Below are 26,851 nucleotides of genomic sequence, written 5' to 3' on the forward strand. Positions count from 1 at the left end.
CATTAGCAACAGAAACTCTTCTTGGCGACTGTTGTTAATAGGCTTTGTGCGCCAAAGTGCACACTAAGAGAGACAGGGAAGAGGGGGACACGGCAGCTCCCTTGAAACTTTTCACCCAAACTTGGGTGCAATGTGACACGTCCTTTCTAACTTTTAGACTTCTATTGAGAAAAGCAGAAGTGAACTGCTCTTGAAGGTAACAACGCACTGGGAGTATGTGATTGGAGGAGAGAGCGTTTTTAATAACAGTTGTTTCAAATGTTCTCAAAGGGGCTCAGCTTGCAGGGGATTTTCTAAAGAGGCAGAAAAGAGGATTTTGATGTTGGTGCACAAAAGAATTGTTTGCTCAGTGTGGAGAGATACAATACAATGCACATTTACTCTGACTTTACCAAAGAAAAAAAAACTCTTATTCTCTCTCTCTACCTCTGACTGTGTCCTCAGAAGCTGTGAAGAGTCCATGCGATAGGAGCTGCAAATTTTGCCTGTAAATTTCTTCCTTGCAACCTTGATACTTGTACACAATAGCCCTCGAACAAAAGCTGATGATAAATTTCTCAGCTTTCATGGTTTATTTCTCAAGTAAAACCTTGAAATTATTGGAGGCATTATCTGGCGAGTTCAAGGACGGTGCCTTTCCTTTGCGTTTTGTTTGTTCTGTATGCTTGCTTTTTTTTTTTTTTTTTTTGCGCTTGTGAAGTTGATGTATCACCACATCCAGACTGAAACTTTAGATTTTTTTTAACACATTTTTTGTTTTGTTTGGTTTTGTTTTCGTTGTTTTTGTTTTGTTTTGTTTTGTTTTGGGGGTTTTTAAGCCTCAGTTTGAAGTGTCAGAGTATTCACTTGTTTTTTAAGAATCAGCATTTACAAATCTCCATGTTTCGTTATGGGTTTAACAATGCAGGCACATGGCAATTGTTGCAAACACAGCGCTCCAGTGATGATTATCCACTCTTGGAGATTAGATCTTGATGCTGACAGCTGTTTCGGCTCTAGGCAATTATTCCACCATACAACATTTCTTCTGAGGAAACGGCTCTACGGTTATAATCTGTCTTGGCTCAGCACAGTCTATACCAAAGCACAGACATCATGCACAGCAGGAGCCAGACAGAACGGAGAAATGGGTTGAAGATCGGGTAAATATTTTATCGACTTGACCCGGGGCTGGAGTTGTGCGAGGCTGCAGGATAGTGGTTGGTCACCGGTGTCGTTTTAATTGGTGCGATTAATTGAAAAGAATGAAGCGGCATGTTTGGCTTTGACAGGAACGAACGGCTCTCTGAACCAGATATGACATTAGTCATATCCATACATATAGAAAGAGACAGGTTTTTGAAGAATTCATGTATGCATTGTGTAAACATTAAACAAAATCAATCCTAAAAGACACTGTCCTAAACACTGTCTGAAACATATATAGTCATTCAATCCACAGAATATATATTTTTTATTTGTATTCATCTGCACTGCAAAAACGTCTTGTCCAGTAAAAGAAAATGTAAACAATGTAAAAGTATGTAAGATATTAAGAATTGTTTTCAGATTTACATTTGATGATTAAAACCTTTAAATTGTTTAACTTTGAACAACTTTTAAATCTTTAAAATTGATCTATTTACCAATTGGATGAAAAACAGTATATGCAGTAATATGCAATGAAATGTAATAATACAACAGGGTATATAATTTATCTTGCATTAAGTATTAAGGAAGCCAGAAATACAAATAAAGAAAAAACATTTTTGCAGTGTTTGCATTATGATATGGCTCTAATGGCTGTCAGGCTTCCAAAACTGTCTTAAGATCTGGCTGAGTGATGCATGTTTGAGAGTTAAACATCCTGTCGAAGCGTTTCACTGCAAGACACCGACCCTCGCCTTTAGGGCTGATATAAAACAGGACTAACTTACTGCTGCTGACAGCAGTATCCAAACACCGCTACTGACAGCAGCCTCTATGAGGTCACACTCAGGGTGAGTAATGGGTGTGAAAGATCGGAGGTCAGATGTTGAGTGGGTTATCAGGCAGAGGAGATCTCCCTGCTGCCCTGCAGTGGTTAGAGATAAGGATAAGGTCAGCGTTATCAGCGGAGCTTCTCCATGTGCCGATGTACACATCCCAGCCAAGCCTGGATTGGAGTTGGAGTCTGTTGTGACGACTTGGTGACGTAGCCTCTGGGTGGACAATCCTGGATATGAATTTTGAATGGATGGGTCAGTTGTAAAGTTGTTATAAAATAAGTATTATTAAACAGATCTAAGTTTAGGTGCATAATGAATGCAAAATGTGTGTGTGTGTGAGAGAGAGAGAGAGAGAGAGTCATAGATATAGATATGTGTTGAAACATTATTGTGTTTGTACTGATTTTCTGTTTCTTCTTCCTTGTCCTGATATCTTATGACATGTGATCCATCTAAATTTAAATGTTTAATATTACTTCACACATACACCACATATTTTATGATTGCATATCTTACGGCAGTAAACCTTTTTATAGAGGGTTTTTTGACTTCTCTTTTAATCTATCTAACGGTAAAAGGGAGTGATTTCCTTTGAAAGTCATTTGACCGTTTGCAAATACCTTCCCTCTTTAGTTACTGTTGCTATGTCTAACAAGCCATGCCGCTCTCACGCCACACCACATGTTCTCACACAGTGAAAAATACATCGCAGAGCAAACAGGACACTGACAACGCTTCAACAGACAAGACAGAGCATGTTCTTTTCATATGAAACAAAGTCTCAAATTTTTTAATTTTTAAAGAAATTTAAACAATAAATGCTGATTTGTGGCTCTTTAATGTGTCGTGACAGATCGCTGTAGAGCCTCAGTTCAAGCGGCTCGTGAACCGATCATCTCTTCCTACTAGTTAATTTGTAGCATCAAATAAACATGAATGAACGTCAGAAGGAATGTTGGTTCAACCGCGGAAAGACGTCAGTATACACCATTTTTCAAGTTCAAGTCCACCGATGTTAATCTACTAACTCCTCTGACTGCTTTGTCGGACAAAATGGCGGATTCTGCATTATGATTGGTTAGATCGCCTGTCAATCAAACTCCCAGCGAAGCCCTTTTCAATACAAGCGTGTGTTGCTCTAATTTGTTTCATCAAACCCTAACTATCCATGAAGATTCAAGATGGACGATGTTGTAAAAAAACACATCATAAGATTTCATTAGGATACATTTCAATCATTCACATAGTGCTTGGACCCCGATTATCGCCGCTTGCGACTGTATTTATTACTTAGGTAAAAGTTTTCAAAGTCTTAACTGAAATCTGTTTGATTTTGAAGAATAAATACTTTAGTGTTTAAGCTTCTAAAGACTTAAACAAAACAGACAATTAAATTATTGATCACAATTATTTATATGACAGTCATAATTATGACACTCATATTGCTTCAGTGTGCACATGAGTTGTACATATATATATATATGCCGAGTAGAGTGATTGTGTTTATGGTTATTATGAATGAATGTAATTAGCAATTGAACAATAGTGGCCAATGGTACTCCATTTCACTGTGGTAAAATCACTGCAGCGCAAGGCTTTGAAACCTTGATTTATACACATGTTATAGTCAAATATACTTAACAGAGTGGAATCAAGTGTTCAATTTTTTTTTTTTATTTGAAGTCCACTCCAGTCGAGTGCACTCCAGTTCACTGCAGTCTGAAGTTGCTGTCTGGTTGTGAGAAGAGAGCGTGTGTTAAAGGTTGCTGCTGCAGGATTTGGGTTACCCTTTGAAGTGTCCTTTGGAGGGAAGTCTGTTTTTCGGCTTGGTAAGAACAGCTAAGCTCTTCTAAGGTTCCAGATTTATGCTCTTACTCTCTGTGTTTTTGCCTTGCCAGGTCACCATTCTTGCATTTCATATCACATAAAATCTGTCCATTCGTGGGAGAATATACGTCTCCTTAAGCATTGTTAGTCTAAATCCTGTAATGAAATGAAATTCATGTGTTTTTTCCAAGGACCAAGTAAGAGTGAGAGTTGTGGACCAAGTCTAAAGTTTCAGACTGAACCTGCGGTCCATAGGGGCGAAACTTGAGCTTTCCACTAAGAAAAAAAAAAAAAAACTTTCAGTTAATCCATGCTAGATTATAACATCATGTTGAATGTAAATGTATAAAACATAAGAGGCCATTCACACATCAATCTTGCATACTTCTGTGCTGTTGCATAGAAGAGATAGAAAAATGCACTAGACAAGCGTTGTTAAATGCAGTGTTAAGCTAAACAATATTTACACCTTTTAGTGCATGCACTCCATTTTGTCACTTAAATTCAAGAACATCCTGTGTGAACGGCCCCTGAGCCTTTATCATTAAGTGAAACATTGCTTGACTGTTGTTAAAATAGAGACAAAATACATGATGGCACTGTTTTCTGTTTCTAGCTTATGTTGGACAGCCTGAAGTGTCAATATCTGTAGTCTACTTGCACAAAGGCTGGATGGATATACAATTTTGGCAAGATAAGTCAAGCAGTATCTGACGCTTAAATCTGCCATGACTTCCTTTTGTTAGTGGGTTTTCAAGGTCAAGGCTTCTGTTCTTTCTCCTGAGTCAACACTCTCTAACCCTGTTATGTGTTTCACCACAGATATACAGATCTAGAGGTGCTGACAACTTGTCTCTCTGTCTTCAGCTCAGCAGCTTATGATAAAACAAGCTATTACATACTTGAGAAATGAAAAGCATAGTTAACTTAAAATTCACTGGGGAAAAAAATTACAAAAAACAGAAGAGGTATTATTCACGTTTTTTAAAGAATTGTTTTATCCCATTCACATCAATTTTATTTTTTTATTAATTTTATTTAGTTCAACTTGATTCATTGATCCATTCACAGTAGTTAATAGCTCAGTGCTTAAAAACAGGAAAAAAATCGCTTCAGTCCGAGCAGAATCAGTATTTTAATGTTTCTGCTCATTTATTTCCTTCTGTAACATTACCTTTCCGAAAATGGTTTGATTAGGAAAAAATACCACTTAATAATGATGTTTTTGTAACTTTTTTTTTTTTTTTTTTTTTTTTTTTTTTTTTTGCGCCTATACTTTATAAAGGAGCTTGAATAAAGCTCATACATTCAGTGGATCCTCAAACTGTTGGCAAAACCTCATACTGTAGCTCCACCTGCCTCATTTGTGAATGAAGTGCTGCACACATTTTAAAGAGACCACCTCTGCTTGTTTACAGTGCAGGGGTAAATAAAGAATGGGTTCTTTGAATAAGTACAGCATTTTATTTACTCAAAAAACACTATGTTTGTAAAGGCTAATGTTTTATGTATTTGAGGAGCAGAGAAGATAGTCTTAGTCTGGTATTTGCTGTCTAGTTATAGCCAGTACAGCCTGTGCATAGTATTTTATCTTGTATAACACAATATTTTGGCCAAATGTAGTAAACGTAATGTAAAAACTGAGTTTCCACATAGCTACAATAAACTTTGTAAGCTGTAAGTTGATGAAAACTTCCACACCCTTCGTTCATCTTCGGAACACAAATGAATATATTTTTAATTAAATCTGAGAGCTTTCTGTCCCTCCGTAGAGATCCAACGCAACTACCACTTTCAAGGTCCAGAAAGGTAGGAAAGACGTATTTAAAGTACTCCATGTGACACCAGTGGTAATTTTATGAAGCGATGCGAGTGCTTTGTTTGCACAAAAAAAAACTTTTACCATTTTATGTATGAAAATATTGATCTGTAACGCGCCTTCATGAGAGCATCACGACGCATGCGTGTTGTGTTCAGACTCGCGCGTCAACTCAACACACATGCACGATTGTTCACAAGAGCACCACGACACATGCGTTTTGTGTTCACACGAGAGCTGGCGTTGTTGCGTGAACACGCTTTAGATAATATTATTTTGTAAATACAGTGGTAAATTGATTTTTTTTTTTTTTTTTGTGTGTGTGTGCAAACAAAGCACTCGTGTCGCTTCATAAAATTGAGGTTAAACCACTGGAGGCACATGGAGTACCTTAATGATGTCTTTCCTACCTTTCTGGACCTTGAAGTGATAGTTGCGTTGGATCTCTATGGAGGAACAAAAATATCTCAGATTTCATCAAAAAGATCTTCATTTGTGTTCTGAAGATGAATGAAGGTCTTATGGTTGTGGAACAACATGAGGGTGAGTAATAAATGACAGAATTTTTATTTTTGTGTGAACTAACCCTTTAACCGGTCAGTGGTCATTTCAAATAATCTTTCTGTTCAGAACGATTGAACTTGATTTTGTTTCTGTTTTTTTGTTTCTGTTCCTTGAACTGGTTCAGAGCCCTGATAAAATAAAAAATAACAGGTTTGGAATGAGATTTATTATATAATTACATAAGTTTCCATTTTTGGACTGTGTCTTTAAATAGTCAATCAAACTCAATATCCAGTCCTAAAGCAGGCCTGTAGCATGATCTCTTGGGCCTTCCTGTAGCTCAGACAGTAGAGCATGACCCTAGCAATGCCAAGGTCATCGGTTCAATTCCCAGGCAATGCAAGAACTGATAAAATGTAGGCTATACGTATACAAGTCACTTTGGATAAACATGTAAATGACCTACTAACATTTACATGCATACATGTAAATGACCTACTAACAGCCACTTCAGAAGCTTGCGTACATGTGTGTGCCTCAACTTTTGGGATGCCCCCTCCTCTCCGTACAGCTTAAGTGTCACAGCACGGCTGGCTGATCATGCTGTTCTTACTCGGGGCACTTGTCTGACACCCTACCCCTCAAAGAAGAGTGTGTGATCATGTATGGGAGGGAGGATTATTCTATTTACAGTCACAGAACTGAGACCCTTTAATCCTTCTGTAACACACACACATATACCCCTACACACAAATACAGCATTGAGAGGGAGTTTGGGCAGATTGAGTTGCATGTTGAAAATAGCTGTACTGTGATAGAGTCCTCTGATAGTACAACTCTGCATCTGATAGAGACAAACTACAGAGGTCCAGCAAAACAGAGAAACTGAGGTATGAAGTGGAGACGGAGGCTCATTTTAACAGCTGCTTTTGTTTGTGAACTAACACACAATGTGTGTATAGGTCAAGTGTGAGAGACTGACAGATGAATTCATACAGTTGCACCACTTTTGCATGCAGTATTTCAACTTAAAACTGCATCTTGTCATGGTCATTCTTTTCAGTCTTTTTTGCATTCCTCTGTTTTTTTTAATAAAAACTCTAAACGCTGATTTAGAAAACATTTAATGTTTATGCATTTACCAGTCACTTTTATTCAAAGCAACTTACTTTGTATTCAAGATGTACATTGTATCAGTTTATGCATTCCCTGGGAATCGAACCCATGACCTTGACATTGCTAGTACCATGCTCCACTGTTTGAGCTACAGGAAGCTTATAGTGATGTTTAGTCATTTAGTCGCGGATCCGCTTGAACGGGGATCGTTTTGACAACGTTATCATCTGTACGCGAAAAATGCAAAGGAAAAAAAATATGTTTTTAGTACAAAACTGTCTTGTATACGTACCCTTAGTTTAGCAGAGATTTTGTGGGCGCATTTGCACCGTTACCAGATTTGCATAATTCTTTTAGTAAATCGGTCACTTAATGCAGACAGTGTGTGTGAATAAATGGCTCTATCAGCGGGCTCAATTCGTTCTTAGTGAGTATTTGTATGCTGGCAACATGAGCATGTTTAAGGTTTTCATTGGAGAGACACAGACAAAAAAATCATAACAAAAGGCGTTTTATTTCTCGTAAACTGACAGCATCTAAATAAAGTATGGCATGTGTAATTTACTGCCGCCCATCCTTTCTTTGCTCGCTCATCATTAACACCTCTCCATCAGAATGGGCTGCACTGTTATGGCCCCTACAGCCTTGAGTGCCTTCAGTGTTTTTCAAGGACAATGACCATTTCTGACATCATAAATCAAGCAGAGTGGAAGTACAGGGGCTTTTGTCCACAGCGTTTTGCCTGTTAGTTTTTTGACTGATGGAATGAATCATCATACAGAATGAAAGAGGAGCAGTTTTCAGAAGTGTTAATCATGTTTTTGACACAGATTCAGTCTTTGAGTGTTTTTGTTTGGTTGGTTTGTCTTTTTTCTGCAGTTGATCTGTTTGTTTAAGCATTCAGTCTTAGCAGCAGTCTATTCAGGACATGTTGTGGTCATCAGTGTAATGGCATGGGCCGTGTCATTACTGTGTGTGTCCATGCACGAGTTAAAGGGGTGTGTAGGCACGTGTACACATGCACATGTTCTTGGGATGATGCAATCATGTACACGTATAAGGGTTGTTAACTATATTAAGTCTTTCCACATGTGGGTGTTTCTTTAACTCTTCACACTTCTGCACTTCTATTTCAAAATGGACAACTTTGGTCATTTTTAATACTAAAACTGATAGATTAGATTTTTAATCTTTTTTGTTAAATGAAGGTCACATTAAAGGCACAATATGTAACCACTAGAACAGTGTTATATATTTTGTTGACTTGCGTACTTACATTATCCCAATGTTTCAGAGAATGTTTAAATCCAGAGAAATAAGAATATTTAACCAGGACACAGACCGTGTCCGTGCGTCGCCTATCAATGACATCATACCCGCGTTACACTCGTTTTCCAGTTTTATTTTGTAGAAACCATGGAAACACCAAGGATGCTTTAATATATTATGCACTTTATTAGACAGGTGAGCAACTGTTTGGATGGACACATTCATCGACAGAAAACTAATCATGTTATATAACTCAACATAGTAAGTATTATTGTTTAGATATCGTTTTCTTTACAGCGAGTACCATGATTTACCATCTCTAATATCGATCTAGCTTACTGCATTGTGCAACAAGTGTCTCGTAGTAGCCACCGAGCGAACGCAGAGTAGCACTTTTCACAACTTTTCACACAAATGTAACTAATATGATAAAACAGCAATGTTACCCCACATACGCTTGACCTGAAGCGGCGGCGACTGCGGCATAATGAAACTTCTGCTGCTCTCGAGACATGTGTCGCACTCGTCTCTCATTAGCACTCGCACCAGCGGCCTCGTTTCTGCTCGCACAGCACTCGGCCCTGCTCTGTTTCATACTACAGTAATATTAATAATCTCATCCATGAACATGATTTCTGCCCGAGTCCCATCCCAATTTTTTTTGTTCACCGGCTGTAGACATGAAGACGACATCTCCCATTATTCCGTGAAATCAAGGCGTCATCAAGCTACGCCTTTGTTTTGAATAAGCGACCTCTATTGGCAAAAATTTACATAGTGTGCCTTTTAAAACTGACTGGTATTTTTAAATGTAGATTTTAATATTTAATACATTAAAACATGAAAGTCAGTTATTAAAAAAATACATATAATAACCTAAAAACTGCCCCTCAGTGGAGTCATTTTCACTACAACCAATTTTTTCTAACTAATAATCTGAGTTGCAAATTTACTTATAAACGAATAACTAATAAAGATCTAATCAAAGATTATACTGTGCTTTTACCTAGGAGAAAATATATTTTGTTGGATATGTTTTCGTCATTTGTGTGAAATTAAGTGTCAAGAATATTTAATTTTGCGTTTAAGATACGTAAAATTCTAGCTGGGAAATTAACATTAGCAAGACAAAGGAGTCTGCCATTTTATTAAAGAAATGTTGAAAATGTCATCACACAATGTTGTTAAACACAATATATCTTTTTAAAAGTAATGGAAATGACGTTGTGGTGGTAATTCAATAGGGCTAGAGTGGTCTGTCTGTGTCCAGTGTCCTCTGGCTATATGGCACTCCGCAGAAGTCTAGCAAGTCTGCATGTCTCACATACTCACATCAACACATAGCCATGGTGTGAAGTGGGAAGTGACGATGCTCCTTTTGGTCTAAATGGGGTCTTTATCAAGCCTCTCTCGCTAGTTTGACTGCTAGCAGTGTTCTGGTTAAAGCATGAGAGCAAGACTATGAAGGCTCTCACATGAGTGTTTCTGTCTCGTGGCCAAGAATGCGCACAGTCCCAAGGCCTTTACTAAGTCTGTCACACTTTTAAGAGCCCCCCGAAAAATCTGTCCCTGGTAAAACATCTACTAAAGTATAAATGAAATTTCAAAACAAAGTAAAATGCCTGTGAACATCACAGTTACCAATGCAGAGAGACCACGCTTCTTAACGCATCTTATAAAACTTTTTACTGGCTTTCTCACTCCCCAAAGTCAAGATAGCATCTGTCAGCCTGTTGGATCCTTAGGCAGAGTGTCTACCCGTCGGCAACATTCATTTACTCAAAACCCTTGTGTGACTGATATAATTAAAGTGCGTAATTGAATATGAACATGTGTAGAGTGAAATGAACAGGATGTTCTGTTATTGTGATTGCTTCTTGCACAATTGTTTTGTCATTACCTTAGAATGACTGAATAAAATGTGCACAAAAACATTGGCTCACATTAAATAATAAACATTTGTGATGAATTTAGATTTTTTTTAGCTGTCATCTCCACAGTAATTTGAGTATCTCTGTGCTTTTCATTCAAAATACGCATGCGAGAGCAAATAAATGTCTGGATGAGGCCCGCCAGACGCATTTTAACTTGGAGAGATAGAGAGAAAAACAGAACCACATCTTTATTCCACTGTCCCGCTAAATATTTTATTGCTGCCATTCTAGCATAGAACATGTGCACTGCTGGTGCTGGATATGAAAAAATGAGGCTGGGGACACACTCAGCATCCATTTCTTTTACTTGCATTACGAGAAAGGAGGAGAGAGAACAAAATCAGATGAGAGAACCCCTATCTTGTGGCACAAAATCAATCTGAAATCTCAACGCTGACCCATCAGGTCGAGTCTGGCACTGTTCTGAAGTAATTGACAGAAAAGTCAGGGCCTCGTGGAACTCGGGCTCTCTCAAGATGATATGTTGACGTATCTAAATAATGTGTGTTGTTTGTTTGCGTATATTTTGCAGCTGAACTCGCCCATGAACTCTGTCAGCAGCTCAGAAGATATCAAGCCGCCCCTGGGCATCAACGGTGTGATGAAGGTGCCAGCCCAGCCCTCAGGCACCCCCCTCTCCCTCACCAAACACATCTGTGCCATCTGCGGCGACCGCTCCTCAGGTACCAAGACACATCTGTATGCAAAAGTATATGTGCAAACTGATCGTTTATCCCCAAATGCACATTCTGCTAGTGTTGCTCTGCAGGGCTAATTTGGATAGGAAAAAAAAAACAGCTAAAACCAGTCTAAGCTGGTTTTCTGGTCTTAGCTGGTCTTTTATGCCAGTCAGGACGGTCTTTCAAGTGGTTTTAGAGGGGTTTGGGACACTTTTCAATCTGGTTGACAGGCTTGACAAGCTAAACCAGGCTGGGAGACCAGTTTAAACCAGCTAAAACAAGCTTAAGCTGGTTTATTTGTATAAGAGTCAAAATCTGCTTAGGGGTAATAATGGAACAACAGTTTTAAAGTGATTTTCACTATTATTTTACAACAGGATCTGCATTTTCCTGGATTTAAATATTTTTGTTATAAGAGATGATAAAAAAAAACGTTTTTTGCATCAAAGCCACTCCTTTCCTGGTAAAAATTAACTTGATATTCTAAAGTCAACGAATTTGCAACAGCCAAACAAGTATTTTTAAAGCATTTTGAATGTCTCCAGCACATTTTATAAATACCCAAAAGTCAAACAGTTCACCCCTCACTCACATTATCAGGTTAGTCAAAAACTTTAGGCTGGCTGTCGGTTGAAACTAAAATATTAGAACTAAAAACATCGACATAACACTCATTGGCATCAATCGCTTCACTGAATACATGATGTAATGTATATTATAAACTTGACAGGTGATTATTATAAAATGTAGTTTGATCACTATCTTCTCAGTTCTTTAAAAGATTAAGGCAATTATCAAAGTTTAATAAAATCTTGTTTAATTTTGCAATAAAACATTTTTACATGATTTGTTACATTTAATTACCCCTGAGCAGATTTTGACTCGTAAACAAACAGTCCAGCCCTGAAGGCACACCGTTAGGCTATTGGTGTGCAGAGCTGGTTGGAATGGGAGAAAAAAAAAACAGCTTAAAAACCAGTCTAACCAGTCTATTGTTGTTCGGTCTATTATTGTCCTTGTAAAGATGGTCTGTTGGGTGGTTTTAGAAGGGTTTTTGGCATTTTTCAACTGTTCTGCCAGCTAAACAACGTAAATTAATCTTTTTATTTTACCAGAAAGGCCCCATCGAGATTTTAAAAAAAAATCCTTTCTTCGAAGGAAGAAATCAGATTGGGAGAGACTAGCTCAAGCTGGTTTAAACAGTTTTTGTTCAGCAGGGATGCAGTATTTTAATAGCAGCAGAAGTTATTTCAACACACTTCAGTTGAAAGATTGAAGGATCAAATCCCAAAAGTTTGATCCATGAATTATTACCAATGTAGACCTGAACATAACTCTTAAGGCTTCTGTGTTTGCGCTTTTTTTTCCTCAGGTAAACACTATGGTGTGTACAGCTGCGAGGGATGCAAGGGTTTCTTCAAGAGGACTGTGCGTAAGGACCTGACCTACACTTGTCGAGACAACAAGGACTGTATTATAGACAAACGCCAGCGCAACCGCTGCCAGTACTGCCGATATCAGAAGTGTTTGGCCATGGGCATGAAGAGAGAAGGTACAGCACATAAAGTTGAGGATACAAGTTTCTTCTTTCTCTCTCTGAAAATTTATAGTACTATTCACTCCACCTGCTCTCATTAAAATGAATTAGTTTGAATGCTACATAAACCCCCCCTTTAGCATCCTCTCAAGTTAGTACATAAGGGCTTGGTTGAAGGAGTCCATCGTTGCACTGACTGACCTGAGCTTTCCACCATGGGGCGAAATGTTTTATGCACTCCATGTACCCTCGGTATTAGACTCAATCTCAGCTCTGTGTGACTGTAGAAGCAACATTCATATTACTGCAATCAGCCATTAAATGGTCAGACTGCAGGTCAGCGCGTAATTAAGGCTTGCATAGATGTTCAGTCTGCCAGTCTTCTCACAGTGAGACATCAGTCAACGAGTCCATGATGCGCATGATGAACATCGACTGTCCTCGAGATTCCAGGTACTTGGAATCTCGAGATTCCAGCGATTGTCCTCCAGTCCAATGTACTTCACAATATACTGAGAGGAAACAGGATCACTCTTCTCTCAGTTTGCTAAATATAGAAGACCATCTTGTCTCCCAAATCATCACCTGAGGCAGATAAAGATGAAAGAGAGGGAGAGGTGAGGGTTGGTTTATCACACTGAAGAAAAAGGGAACATTAGCACTTTTTGCACACTTGTCTTCAAGAAAAGGAAACGCGAAAGTGCTTAAGCATGCTAATAGAAGATTTTAGCACACAGCTGGTGGAATATTGATCTGAGAGACTATTTTGCCCCTCAGTCATAGAGAATAATTTTGGATTTATGAGATATTAGAATTTTTCAGTGTTGTTTTTAGAAACATTTTTTTCACCGGAGACTACTTTTCAGTTTTTAAAGTGGAACCAATGAACTCTTCTATAGCTGAGTGCGGCGCATATATACATGCATATGCACACACGATTGTTGTTAATGTGTGCTTTTTGTTTGTCGTCTTAGAAGGGGATGTAGAGGTTTTGGATACTCTATGTATAATTCCACATTCAAACAAACATTCACATCGACTGTTAACTATTATTTTAGTTATAATTTTAATTAAAAAAAAAATCTAAGGATGTATTTTTGAGTACATTAATTATAACTAATATATATATATATATATATATGTATATATATGTAAGGGGTTGCACTTTACTTTACAGTATATGCGCTTACATGTACTTACAGTGTACTTACCTAAGAAATTACTGGTAATATAAAGTAACTACATGGGTTAAGGGTAGGTTCAAGGGTAGATTCAGGGTTAGTACCTAGTTATTACCCAGTTATTGCAATTACTATAATAAGTACATAGTATGTGTACTTATTAGGATACACTTATATAATATATGATACAATTCATTTATATGTGCCCAAGCTTAAACATTTACAAAGATGTTTAAAACAACATTTAGCTCTGCAAGCAGTCAGACGGCCCTATAAATTATATATTGTGGCTATAGGTCGCATAGCCAACATACTGTCCCCATCTGCCCTTGCAGACAGCATCTAGCTCCTGTTTCATTTAGAGAGAAAATCCTCCCCCTGTAGACGAAGGGAGCACTGCGAGCAAACGTACATGATGTCTCGCTCTCACGCCCACTGTCAATGACCTCAGTGCAACCTTTTGTCTCCGTTACTTATATCATCACGGTTTCTTTCAAGGATATGATCATTTGCTTGCGTTCGCCTGTTTCGTATCCCATAAGCCTGCGCCGTACCCCGAGGCACGGGAGAGCTGGGCCACGCTCCCCCCAAAAAGAGCTGAGCGAATCTGCAGAAAAACAGGATTAAATGAATTTATGCTCTCCTCTTCTCCAGGGGAAATAAAACTAACGTGATTTCAGCCCCTCTCACCTCTCTCTGACTCCTGGAGAAGTATTTTACCCTTGGGCTGACCTCCAGACAGTACTTTCCGTAAAGCAGAATCCCCCTTCTCTGAACCCCCAACCACCACCGCGGTACCTCTGTGATTCGCCATTGAGGAAAATAGCGAGGGGTTAGGAGAACGTTTAGTGTTTGTGTGTTTGAATGTGCTGTGAATAGGGACTGGGTTCAGAGTCTTTTAGATGAATTGTGCTCGGCACATACACACTCTAACCACAGGGGCTTGGATTGTGGTTAATAGTGCTCTGGCCACAGTGAGACTGAGCGACTGTTCAACACTAACCACTTCCTGTTGCTCTGAACTGATCAAATGTCTGATCTGTTAAAGCCTGTTGGAGGAACCCACAGAGACAAGAAACATGTTACAACATCACATTCTGGCATGCAACAAAGTTGGAAATGAAATCAGTACACACACACACACACGTTTCACATTTATTCACATATATATATATATATACACTACCAGTAAAAAGTTTGGAAACATTACTAGTTTTAATGTTTTTGAACGAAGTCTCTTATGCTCATTTAGGCTGCATTTATTTCACAATAAATACAGAAAAAACAATAATATTGTGAAATATTATTACAATTTAAAGTTATGGTTTTCTATTTTAATATACTTTAAAATATAATTTATTTCTGTGTTGCAAAGCTGAATTGTCAGCATCATTACTCCAGTCTTCAGTGTCACATGATCCTTCAGAAATCATTGTAATATGCTGATTTATTATCAGTGTTGGAAACAGTTGTGCTGCTTAATATTATTTTATAACCTGTGATACTTTTTCAGGATTCTTTGATGAATAAAAAGTTTAAAAAAAATATCAGCATTTATTTAAAATAGAAATCTTTTGTTAAATTGATAAAAAGTGATAGTAAAGATTTATATTGTTAGAAAAGATTTATATTTTGAATAAATGCTGTTCTTTTTAACCTTTTATTCGTCAATGAATCCTGAAAAAAGTATCACAGGTTCCAAAAAAATATTAAGCAACACAACTGTTTTCAACATTGATAATAACCGAGTATCAAATCAACATATTAGAATGATTGCTGAAGGATCATGTGACACTGAAGACTGGAGTAATGATGCTGAAAATTTAGCTTTGCATCACAGAAATAAATTATATTTTAAAGAATATTAAAATAGAAAACCATAATTTTAAATTGTAATAATATTTCACAATATTATTGTTTTTTCTGTATTTATTATGAAATAAATGCAGCCTTAATGAGCATAAGAGACTTCGTTCAAAAACATTAAAAATAGTAATGTTTCCAAACTTTTGACTGGTAGTGTATATATATATTAGTGCTGTCGAAATTAGCGCGTTAATGCATGCGATTTATTTTTTCAGTTTAACGCATTAAAAATATTTAACACAATGAACGCAGCATTCATTTTTTTGGGGCTAGCGGTACATTATATGATCATGCTGTTATTCTCGTAAATGCTTTTAATCCATTCAAACGCCACAAGACAAGCGAGACCTATATATATATCTGTGCGTGCGTGCATGCGTGTGTGTGATTTAGTTATTTATTTAAGTGTTTCACTTCAGGTTTATACATCTACCACCAGATAATGTTTTAATAATTTGCTTTGACTTGAATAACAATATATTAGTTATTTTTTTATTTTTTTTAGAATTTTTTATAATTAGTTTTTTTTTTTTTTTTTTATAGGATCCCTCGCAAGGGAATAACCATATTTTGGAGTCCATCATATTTGGGGGTCAAAAAGTATTAAAACCTGAGGTGTAGTTTATTAAAGTATCAGTTTGACATGAGTGTGTATTTGTGTTGACTTCTTGATTGACTAACTGTAGTGACCGTGACTAGTATTGTTACATACAGCCGTCCAGGAGGAGCGCCAGCGAGCCAAGGACCGCAACGAGAATGAGGTGGAGTCGACCAGCAGCGCAAATGAAGACATGCCTGTGGAGAAGATCCTGGAGGCCGAGCTTGCCGTGGAGCCCAAAACGGAGACTTACATTGAGACCAACGTACCTATGCCCTCAAATTCAGTAAGTGACATCACTTCCTCTTTGTACACTGGAAAGCCTGAGGAGCCACCTCAGGTTTTCTATTCACCATGATAAGGATGAGAACCCCCTTTATACTTTATACTAGGTCTGCGCGGGACTGTTTTTTTTTTCGTCCCGCTCCTGCCCTCTCCCGCAAGGTTCTATTCCGCATGCACCCGCTCCAGCCTAAAATTCACTCTGTGTTCACCCGCTATCCACATATAGTGATTTCCTTCCCGACCCGACGGGTCCCTCTAAATTTAGATCGTTTCCAGAATCTCGCATTTAAACTTCCCCTAAAGAAAGAGAGTGATTGGAGATAACAAATATAAAATGTTGCATAGCATATACAGATTTTTATTTGTTTATTTGTTATTTGTCTTATTTGTCTTTGTTACTTGTCTTTTATTTGTTATGATGCCGTCAACACCCTAAAAAATGTCAGAGAAAAAATGTCACAAAGAATAATAGGCTAAATTAAATAGCCTACAACATGTCCCTCAAAACTATAGGCTAAGCCAAAAATACATAAACGAAAACTGTTGGCTTACTAGCTATACTGCAAAATGAAATCTTTTTTAACATCCACGCAAGAACAGAATGACGCTGACTGACGACCCTTTCGGAACGTCTCTCCTCCAAAATCTGATCACAAAGGTTGAATGTTCTCTGAAGATGCACTCGCGCAGACCTCTAAAGAACATATCTTGCCAGGTTTCTCACAACAGGGAACTGGGGACTGTGTGAACGCCACCACTGCAGAAAGTTTTGTTCACTTCAAGTTCAAGCACAGATGCGGTAATGTCAAAGCATCTCAGGAGTGACCGGGTTATTGTCAGACCGCCTCTCCCGCCTAAAGTACACTATAGTTACCGACCACAATCTGCCTTTCATTCAAAATGTAATCCTGCGCAGCAAGAAATCTTATCGGTTCCCGCGGGAGAGCCGCGGGAATGCAGACCTCTACTTGAGATACATTAAAGAACTATTTTGCATGTTGGAGCTTTGGAGAAATGGTTTGCACTCAGATACATTGCCTCTTGGTGCTCATGCAAGACACGCAGGTTCTCTTTCACAGATATCTTATTTCGATCCTCAAATAATTTGTTGTCTTTTCTCTTTTGTTTTGTCAATGAAGAGTAGCAAAAGCATATTTAATAATCAAACACTCAAGAGCAGAATAATGTGAAGAACATTGGGTGCTCCAGTTCTATGTAAAGCTGCGGGAACAGATTTAGTGTGGGCATAGTTACCAGAGAACAACTTAGGACATTGAAGAAACCCCAGAGCTAAGATGTCTTGAGCCATATGGTGTGTTGCCTGCACGACAGCACTTCTCTGTCTCTGCTTGTTTTGGTGTAATGTAAGTGATTTATCTTGTTGATAGCCATGTTTGGACATACGTGACGTCATAGTGCACGTCTCCAAAGAAAGACTCTGATTACTGCAGTGTGAAGCATTGCTTAAAAACCACTCATTATTTCTGTTCACCTATCAGTTCTGTTCATTCTCTTTGTTGTAATGCTTTTCTTCACCTTCACCTGTTGAATTACAAAGCAATGATAAAGTATAGTCTTTGTGTATTAGCTTTGTTTCTGTTTGACTTATATTAAGACTGATCAAGTTTACAGTCTCATATTTCTTCTATTTTCTATGTATTCTGGCTTTTTTGCCACTGTTTTAAAAGGTATAGTAGAAATAGGTCTGGAAATGATTAGAAGAGGGGGTACGATGAGCCAAAATTTGAACGTTTTCTACATGAGCATGTAGATCATGTTAATACTACACATACAATAATATCATAAATAATCCAGCGGTTGACACTCCAACACAGTAGGTGGCAGTGTTGCACCTTGACAGATGATGGCACTCAACACACTACCTGCACTTAAAGAAAGTTAGCTCACCGATGTGACATCAATGTGTCCGTTTTTTTGAGTGTTAAAGGGATTGTTCACCCAAAAATGAAAATTCGGTCATCATTTACTCCCCTTCAAGTTGTTCCTAAACTGTATACATTTCTTTGTTTTGTTGTACACAAAGGAAGATATTTGGAAGAAGCAGATCTCACCCAATGGGGCGCGAGATCTGCTTGTTACAAAGATTCTTCCAAATATCTTCCTTTGTCTACAGCAGAAACACGTTAACATCATACAGGAGTAAATGATGACAGAATTTTCATTTTTGGGTGAACTATCCCTTTAAACACACCAGTCTGCAAGTGCTGATCAACAGTATGTTCTTTTTTGTATGCTTTTTTTACAGTTATGGTTACAAACTCTCTCCGCCTTTCACCACTCGTATTTTGTCATTGCCAATAAAGAGAAAACACAAAATAAAAAGTTAAATATGAATTTTACCGACAGCCTTATTTGGTTGGTTGGTTGGTTGGTTGTTTTTTCCCCAAAATGTCTATTCACCTTATTTTTAACGTAAGAGTGGGCACGGTCATTTGAAACTTGAATGTGCAAGGCTTCCGGTGTCATCCTCTTCCAGTTATTTTTAGCTATATAAAACAGCTTGTTATGCTGCTTGATATTGCAAACTGATTTTGCTTTTATTATTTTAATGTATTAAAAAAAAATAAAGAAACACCATAATTATAAACTCTGGTTTGTTTACTGTTTACTGCACTTTTGTTAGTCTTCTAGTTATTTACCTCTAGCAGGTTAATGAATTGGGAGTCTCACACATTCACAGAAAATAGCTTGCTTCCACATTGCAAAAAACATTGATGGCATCCGTAGCACTAACTACTAGGCCATGAGTCCACCTTCTTACAGCTCAGTATGTTGGTGCATGTGCACTTGTCTATCACTCCAACTTTTGCAGCTCAAAGTGTTGAAATGTGTGCTAACCGCTAGGCTATGACTCCAACTTTTTCGACTCAATGTGTTAGAGCACGTACGTTAACCACTAGGATACGCATCCAACTTCTTAATCTGTTTTGATGGAGTTTTGGTTGGTAATTCCCTGAGAGAAGCAGAGCAAGATAAAGTTGTTGAATTTACCTGTGCGCTGTGAAGTCTCCCTCCCTCGTCTAGTCACCATGACAAATCAGCACCACTAAAGTGATCATTGGCTCCACTTTCCAGCATTGTTTGAATAATGAAATACTCTGACAGTCCCCGGGAGCTTTCAGCCTGCCGTCAGCCTCTGAGGAGAGTTTTTTCGTACAGGAAGAGTGGTAGAACCGAAGGAGGATAGAGAGCGAGAGAGAGAGAGAGAGAGTTTTGGGCGGTTGAGTGCGTCTTTTGGGACTGCTCTGTACTGAAGCGAAAATGTTCTGGAAGCTGTTATGTGAGTAAATGGGGGTTATTTCTGGAAGATGAAGATGTGTGGGAACAGAGGACCGACGTTTGGGGAAAGGTAGCGAGACGAGGGAGAACATAAGGCCTGTCATGAGGGAGAAGCTGCCAGGCTTTACATTAGAAAGCACTCAGTCACTGATTCGCTATCTTGGATGGGTTCATCATGCTGTATCTCCAGTAGGGGGCTCATTTTGTGAGTGCAGGGTCCAAGGTTATTATTGTTTTTCATTATTATTTTTTTTTTATTGTGCATTATTATGTTTAGTTTTGTGATTTTAAAGGTTTTTGGGGTTTTTTTTTTTAATATTTTCAAATTTATTTTACATTTCACCTTTTGAGTTTCAACAATACTTTAGTTTTTTATTTTATGGACAATTGTATTTGGTTTATGTAATTTATATACATTGACACACACACACACCCACACACACATATATGTGTGTGTGTGTGTGTGTGTGTGTGTGTGTGTGCGTGTGTGTGTTATATTATTACATATGTTGTAGTTTTTATTATAAAACGGTTAGTTCTTGTCCTTGATTCTGATTGGTCAATAGCTGTGTTTTATTCACGATAAAACACAGTTATGACCGCTTCACCCAACGGTTCTGTGTATCACTACACAACACCCTTAGCAACCACTCTTAGCAATGTAAACTGTTTGTTCTCAGTTGGTATTATTACCGTATTATGTAGAAGAGTATTGTGAGAAAGAGATTGATTGAGCGAGTTTATTACCTGCATTCAGAATTAGCATTATCTTTCAGGTCAGTCCTATGTTCGTAATAAAAAATCTGTTTAAATATCCGATGTATTATCTTGTCTTTTTAACAGTTAAGGGGTTTTCCTGTGACTGACAGCGCTAGTCAAAGCAATTGTCAGTTGTGTCTTGTTCCGTGTTCACAACAATTCAGTGTTTTCAATGTAAAAGTCTTCGCTACTGACTGACACACTCATAAAGGCAGTCTTTGCCGCCATCTAATGGCATAATAATGTAACTTCTGTTGCTGTTCTCAGTCAGAGACAATTTTCCGGCGGAAGGAAGGCTTTTAGTGAAGGTTTACCTCATGAAAGTTGCATTGATACATATTTTTGTCTTTAATATTTGTATTGTGTGGTAACCGTTTTATAAAAGCAATAAGGTACTCGAGGCTAGTGCTGTATCGTGAATAAGTCACAGCTGAAGGGGTTGCAGGCACTCTGCTTCATGTCTTATTCGTGACTTATTCACGATACAGCACAGCTTCTCATACCTTATTTCTTACATATATTGTTATATTATTATATGTTTTAGTTTTTAACATTTATTTATTAAATATTAAATAGTTTAGTTTTTATTTATTTTATTTACTAGTTTTATAATAACCATGGGGTATTTTGTTTGTCCCACTCTCTCAATAATGCTTTTTCTGTGAAGCCAGTCTGGTGCCTTCTTAAATTTGAAATTAAATTTGAAATGCACAGATTTGACCCCATCAAGAGACGTCATAAATATCACCACATTAAGTGTCATTAGTTTTAACCTGCGCTATAGCTGCCAGGCAGAAATAAACACTCCAAAACTCTGTAGATGATGGTTTAGAACAGGATTTAAAAAAAATAAAAAATAAAAGTTGGACAGCAGGGAGACACTTTACTGGAATATGTTCCCTCTGTAGCATTCCCTTGGCCGGCTGTCAGAGGTATGGTCTCCCGCTGTTCCCGGAGCTCCCCTTCTGTCTGTGCTCTTTTGGAATCCACTGCCCCGTGCACTAATTAATCAGAGGACCTCGGCCCGGGAGTGCAGCTCATGAATGGGCCACCACTGCTGCTTAATGGTTGGGGTTTGGCCAAGCTGAATGAAGTGTGTTTATCTCATGGTGACCTAGAACAGGAGTTAAACAGGCGTTAGTAACATGCCTCCAGTTAGGCAGGGAAGGGCCGCCTTTAAAGGAGGAGAACACAGTCAAGCTTGCTCATCTTTCTTTCCCTCATCTTCCATTCTCACGTTTAATTAAGACAACATTGAGTGTTTACATGTACTGATTCTGCTTAAAAACCTGACAAAAAGGTCTCATAAATGCCTTTAAATATGTTTATCAGGTAAAATGAACAACAACGATTTTTGCAGATTACCCTGGCAGGTTATTCAATGTCTGTTTAAATGTAAAAATTCTGTATGTATACATGTATACGCACCCATTGTGGGCACCAGTTAATTGGAAACTTTTTTTTTTTATTTTTTTTTTCTTTTTTTTTATACTGTTTCAATATCTCTGACACAGGAAGTGTTTTTGAGATAGGGATATGTCACGTGACGTCTGGGTCGTCTTGCACAGCTGTAAATTCAGACTGCCTTTTTTCCTCTCTTTTGTCACGCAACAATAATATAGTTTAAGCATATGATGAAAAATTCAACCGTCTCTCATCTCTCCTCCTCAAGTGATAAAAATTTCATAGTGCGATATGCAAGCGTGGTGTTTCTGTGAGAGCCCGAGACCAGGATTCGTTGTGAATAATGCAGGCAGAATGCTTTCCATTCAGCGGGAACAAAAACAGCCGTTGTTTTGTGATGGTCATGAAGAGAATGTTATCAAAGCGTCTCCTCAAATCTGAAAAAGTCGTCATCACTCACGCCCCGGGGCTAGCGTTCGCCCCGCGCTGCTGAGTCTTAAGCAAATCATATGGCTGGCTTTATTCACACTATAGAAATCATTCATGGTGGTTTTTACCTCCTCCATAAAACACTTATTTTCTGCTACTTGGATACATTTTAATCTAGATCAACCTTTCAGGATAGGGAGATGGATATGTAACCCCCCCAGTTATATTGCATAAAAATGGAGTGCTGCATTTTAAGCCTGGCTTATAGTACCATATTATTGTATTTGCTCACTTTATGAAGCTTGCATTATTATTACAAATACTGTTAAAATAATCAATATTGATGTACAGATTTTTTTTTTATTCATTATTATTATATTTATATATAGAGAATGTTTTAATTTATTAATTAATGTGGGAGAGACAACATTTACCTGAACTTTAGCTTTGTTTAAAATTAATTTAATAAAGTATTATTGGTTAATAATTGTTATAATTTATTTCAAAAGATCATTAAATGTTTATTATGATTTTTTTTCTTTCTTTCTTTCCAATAATGAATATATTTGTTAAGCACATCAAAAGTGCAGTAAGCATTTTCTGAGAAACAGTGTTGAAAGTGGTTCGAACAGAGCACCACAACACACTTTTAGCTAATCAGCAGTAGGGGGCGTATCATGATGGGGGAGGAGAGAGAGTGAGCAAGAGGGAGATCTGAAGAAAGACTGTAGAAAGAGAGATGGCTGAGAGACATTACAAAAGAGACAAGGTCAGAGGAATATCGTTTAAAAAAAAAAAGAAGGGTTATTATGATCAGGCAAGAGATTTTGGACCTTGAGTTGATTTCAAATAACAGTGTTTCTCAGAAATCACTTACTGCACCCTTAAGTCAGGTATTTAGCAGCCTCCTTTTTTTGGTCATTTTTTGTTATTTTGGGTGAAGAAACGAGGTCAGTGTAAACGGCTAAGATAGCTATTCATCATTCATGAGTATTACCGTGTTTAACAAGAACTCTGGGAGTTGTATTATTTTGAGGAGCATCAGAGGTTCTCTTCACCACTTCGCTTTCCTTTATATTGTTGCATTGTGAATTAATTATCTGTTTGTTTATGTATTTGTTAAAGAACGTGGCAGAAACTGTTGCACCGAGGAGGATCGACTGCATGTCCCTGATCAGCCACAGAAATATTCATAAGCGGCGTCTGTTTCTGAGAGATGGCTTTGCGTCTGGCTAACAGTTTGCCATCTCCAGCTTCTGCCTTTGATCTGCTGCTGTTGTCAGTGCAAGTTTTAAACAGCCGCTTAAATACCATAGAGGGGAAACGTTCAACACTTTGACAAGTTTCTCTTGGGAGTTCCCGTGTTCTGATTCGAAAATCACGGAAGAGCCCTCTGTTTATCTGTCATCAGTCATTTCCTAAAAAGGAACTGTGGAGATGTTCCTTGCATCTAATAATGGCCACAAATGGTCTCATCAAGTGTTCGGACATTTAAGTTACACTTTAAAAATGTCTGAATTTCATTAGATCCACAATTAACAACAAAAAAGGCAATTTTAGAGTTTTATTATGGCTTAACTTTTTTGCATTTGCAGTTGTGCCCAGGGTTATTTTTATTTCATTTTATTCATTTTATTTTATTTCATTTCATTTCATTTATGCAAAAATCATACCTTTAGTCACTTTGTTCACTAGTCAATGGGCAGTAACCTTAAAGGGACAATTTTGTACCTTATTTACTCCTGTAAGGTGTGTGTGTGTGTGTGTGTGTGTGTGTGTGTGTGTTTGTGATTTATGATTTATGAGGACACAAACTTGTATAATGACATGGGTATTACACTGGTATTACGACGTAAACATGAAATATGAGGACATTTCATGAGTCCTCTTAAAAAACATACTAAACAATGTTTTAATAAAAATGTAAAAATGCAGAATGTTTTCTGTGATAGGTAGGTTTAGAAGTAGGGGTAGTGTAGGGGGATACAATGTACAGTTTGTGCAGTATAAAAACTATTACGCCTATGGAATGTCCTCACTTTGATAGCAAAACAAACCTGTGTGTGTGTGTGTCTTTTCTTAACCAAGTGATTTTTTTTTTTTTTTTTTTTTTTTTTTTTTCCTCACTTTTCAGCCTGTTAGATGAGGCTGTTTGAGTGACTGCGGCTGATATATTGACCCTTTCAAAAGCTCTTGACTCATAATTACGGTGTCATTGTGTCAAACCTATTAATAAACTTCCTGCAATGCACCGAGTGAATCTAGCAGGCTGCCAAAAGTGAGGTCAGGATTTTCCAGGAATGCACACACCCTCCCACCAATAATTTTGATAAATATGAATATAATTCTTCTCCCCCTCTGTTTGTTTTCTTAAAAACTATTTGTCCTTTCACCCACTGCAATGTCCTGTTGATGTTTTCTAATGCCTTCCCTTTTGACACTTGAGCTGAAAAACGACGCTCAATGTCTATTTGTTCTCGTCCTTTCAGAAAACCCGCTCCTGCTGCTTTCCTCTCTCCTGCGCTCATTCTCTCTCTCCCACACGCCATTGGCTCACTCTTTCATCTTATAAAACAAAGCAGCGTATCTATCCCTCCCTTGGCTTCACGCAACGTGAAGCTGGAATCATCTAGGCCATTTTTCATATCTCTCATTTGTCCTCTCTCTTTGATGGAGCCCGGGCGTTCCGCATCGAGACGTGCTAATAGACTCAAATCTGCAGGAGGCATTAAAGGCTACTTGCTGTACGCAAACTCCCTCATGTGACGTCCCCCGTGTTTTCAAGAACAATGCATGTTTTTTTTGTTGTTGTTGTTTTTTTTAAACCACAACCCTTTGTTTGCCAGTTAATTACATGTCCTTCTCTGGGTCCTTTATATGTTTAGCGGTATTCCATAAATGTTTGGGAATGGCCAAATATGTCAAAGTGAATTTATTTCCAGGGAGCTTCCTGCAGGAAACGCCCGCTTAGAAAGGGAGTCATTTTTTAGCACCAGCTCTCGGCAGGTATTTCCTGCGCAGGCCGGGGCAAAAGCACTGTTTGTTTTGCCTTCCTGTTCACTTCTGCTCCAAGCGGATTAGTCCCGATGTGTGGGACTGAGGAGAGCAGTAGCAAACCTCAGTATTTAAGAGGGTGATAAAGTAACCCTCAAATATCTGTGCCATTAAACACATAGCTAGCTATAAACATGTCAACAGTTTAAGTAATTTTAACTAACCATGCCCCACCATGACAGTTGTTGACCTGATAGAGAAAACTGACTGAAGACGATAACAGGTTAAGCTAATGCTCACTATAGCGCCCCTTGTGTCAACACTGAGAATACAATGGATTGCATTCTGACACATTTCAAAACACAAAGGTGTGTGAAATCAAACATATGTGGCGAGACATTTAGACAGACCACGTGTGACACTTGTGTTCTTGTGTCCTTCCAACAGCCCAATGATCCAGTCACAAACATCTGTCAGGCCGCAGACAAGCAGCTCTTCACTCTAGTGGAATGGGCCAAGAGGATTCCGCATTTTTCAGAGCTCCCGCTGGACGACCAGGTCATTCTTTTACGAGCAGGTGAGTTTAACAGCACAAACTGACAGATGCACACATAAAGGACAGCTTACTCTGCTAGAAACAGGACCAGTTCATTAAAAATGTAAAATACTGAATTAGGAGCGTTGAATTGAACGTTATGCAGATACTACGGGTGTGTTTCAAAACCTAGTTTGGTGCCTATCTAGACTTCATCGTAACATTCTGCCTGCTTAGATGACATGCTAGGTTTTAAATGTGTATTTAAAGGTTTAAAATTGCCTGAAATTGCAAAATCCTCCCTGAATTAAGCCAGTTTTTTAAACCTGTTTCAAAACCTAGTGAGCTGCCTTTTTAAGGCCTGTTCACACCAAGGACGATAACAATAACGATAAAGATATAGTTCTAAAAATCATTCTAAATATAAAACAATAGGGGTTATTTTTGTGAATTTGTGTTCTACTGCCACTGCAATCTAATCAATGACGTCCACCGTTAAGTGTGTCTTGAGCGCCATTCAAAATATCTGTTAATAAACTTTACAGTTTCTACTAGTGTGTCTTAACCTAGTGTGCTGCCTTCATAGACATCACTGTAGAATTCTGCTCACTTAGAAATGACTCAAAGTTCTGAACATGCCTTTAATCCTCAAAAATGCTGTCTGTATTGGAAGTTTTGAGATATAATGTGGTGGTGAGAGCAAAAGGTGTCATGATTGTTGTGGTGTAAGGCTTCAGAGAAGCACTTATTTTAAATAAAAATGAATGTAAAATATTGAAAAGGTGGGAAAATGTCTTTAGAAATATTCTTTAGAAGTTGATAAAGTATGAATGGAACATATAGATGC

At 38.0% G+C, this 26,851-nt stretch overlaps 1 protein-coding gene and 1 long non-coding RNA gene across 3 annotated transcripts in view; one reads left to right on the plus strand and one right to left on the minus strand.

Moving 5' to 3' along the window:
* The window catches only part of rxraa (retinoid X receptor, alpha a), a 114,812-nt gene that overhangs the window by 78,225 nt on the left and 9,736 nt on the right, over window positions 1–26,851 (plus strand). The window contains exons 4-7 of one of the 2 annotated variants that reach the window (XM_051877459.1): window positions 10,969–11,119; window positions 12,489–12,668; window positions 16,400–16,584; window positions 25,917–26,046. In XM_051877459.1, coding sequence (XP_051733419.1) covers window positions 10,969–11,119; window positions 12,489–12,668; window positions 16,400–16,584; window positions 25,917–26,046 — 646 coding nt within the window. The remainder of the gene's footprint in view (window positions 1–10,968; window positions 11,120–12,488; window positions 12,669–16,399; window positions 16,585–25,916; window positions 26,047–26,851) is intronic. The other variant, XM_051877460.1, reaches the window with a different exon arrangement.
* On the minus strand, window positions 1,437–20,852 carry LOC127503523 (uncharacterized). The gene is made up of 2 exons (XR_007927109.1): window positions 19,596–20,852; window positions 1,437–2,194 (listed from the first exon to the last, which is right to left on the minus strand). It is a non-coding gene; the product is annotated as an uncharacterized LOC127503523 (long non-coding RNA).

This window comes from Ctenopharyngodon idella, chromosome 21 (assembly GCF_019924925.1).
Source record: "Ctenopharyngodon idella isolate HZGC_01 chromosome 21, HZGC01, whole genome shotgun sequence".
NCBI lineage: Eukaryota > Metazoa > Chordata > Actinopteri > Cypriniformes > Xenocyprididae > Ctenopharyngodon > Ctenopharyngodon idella.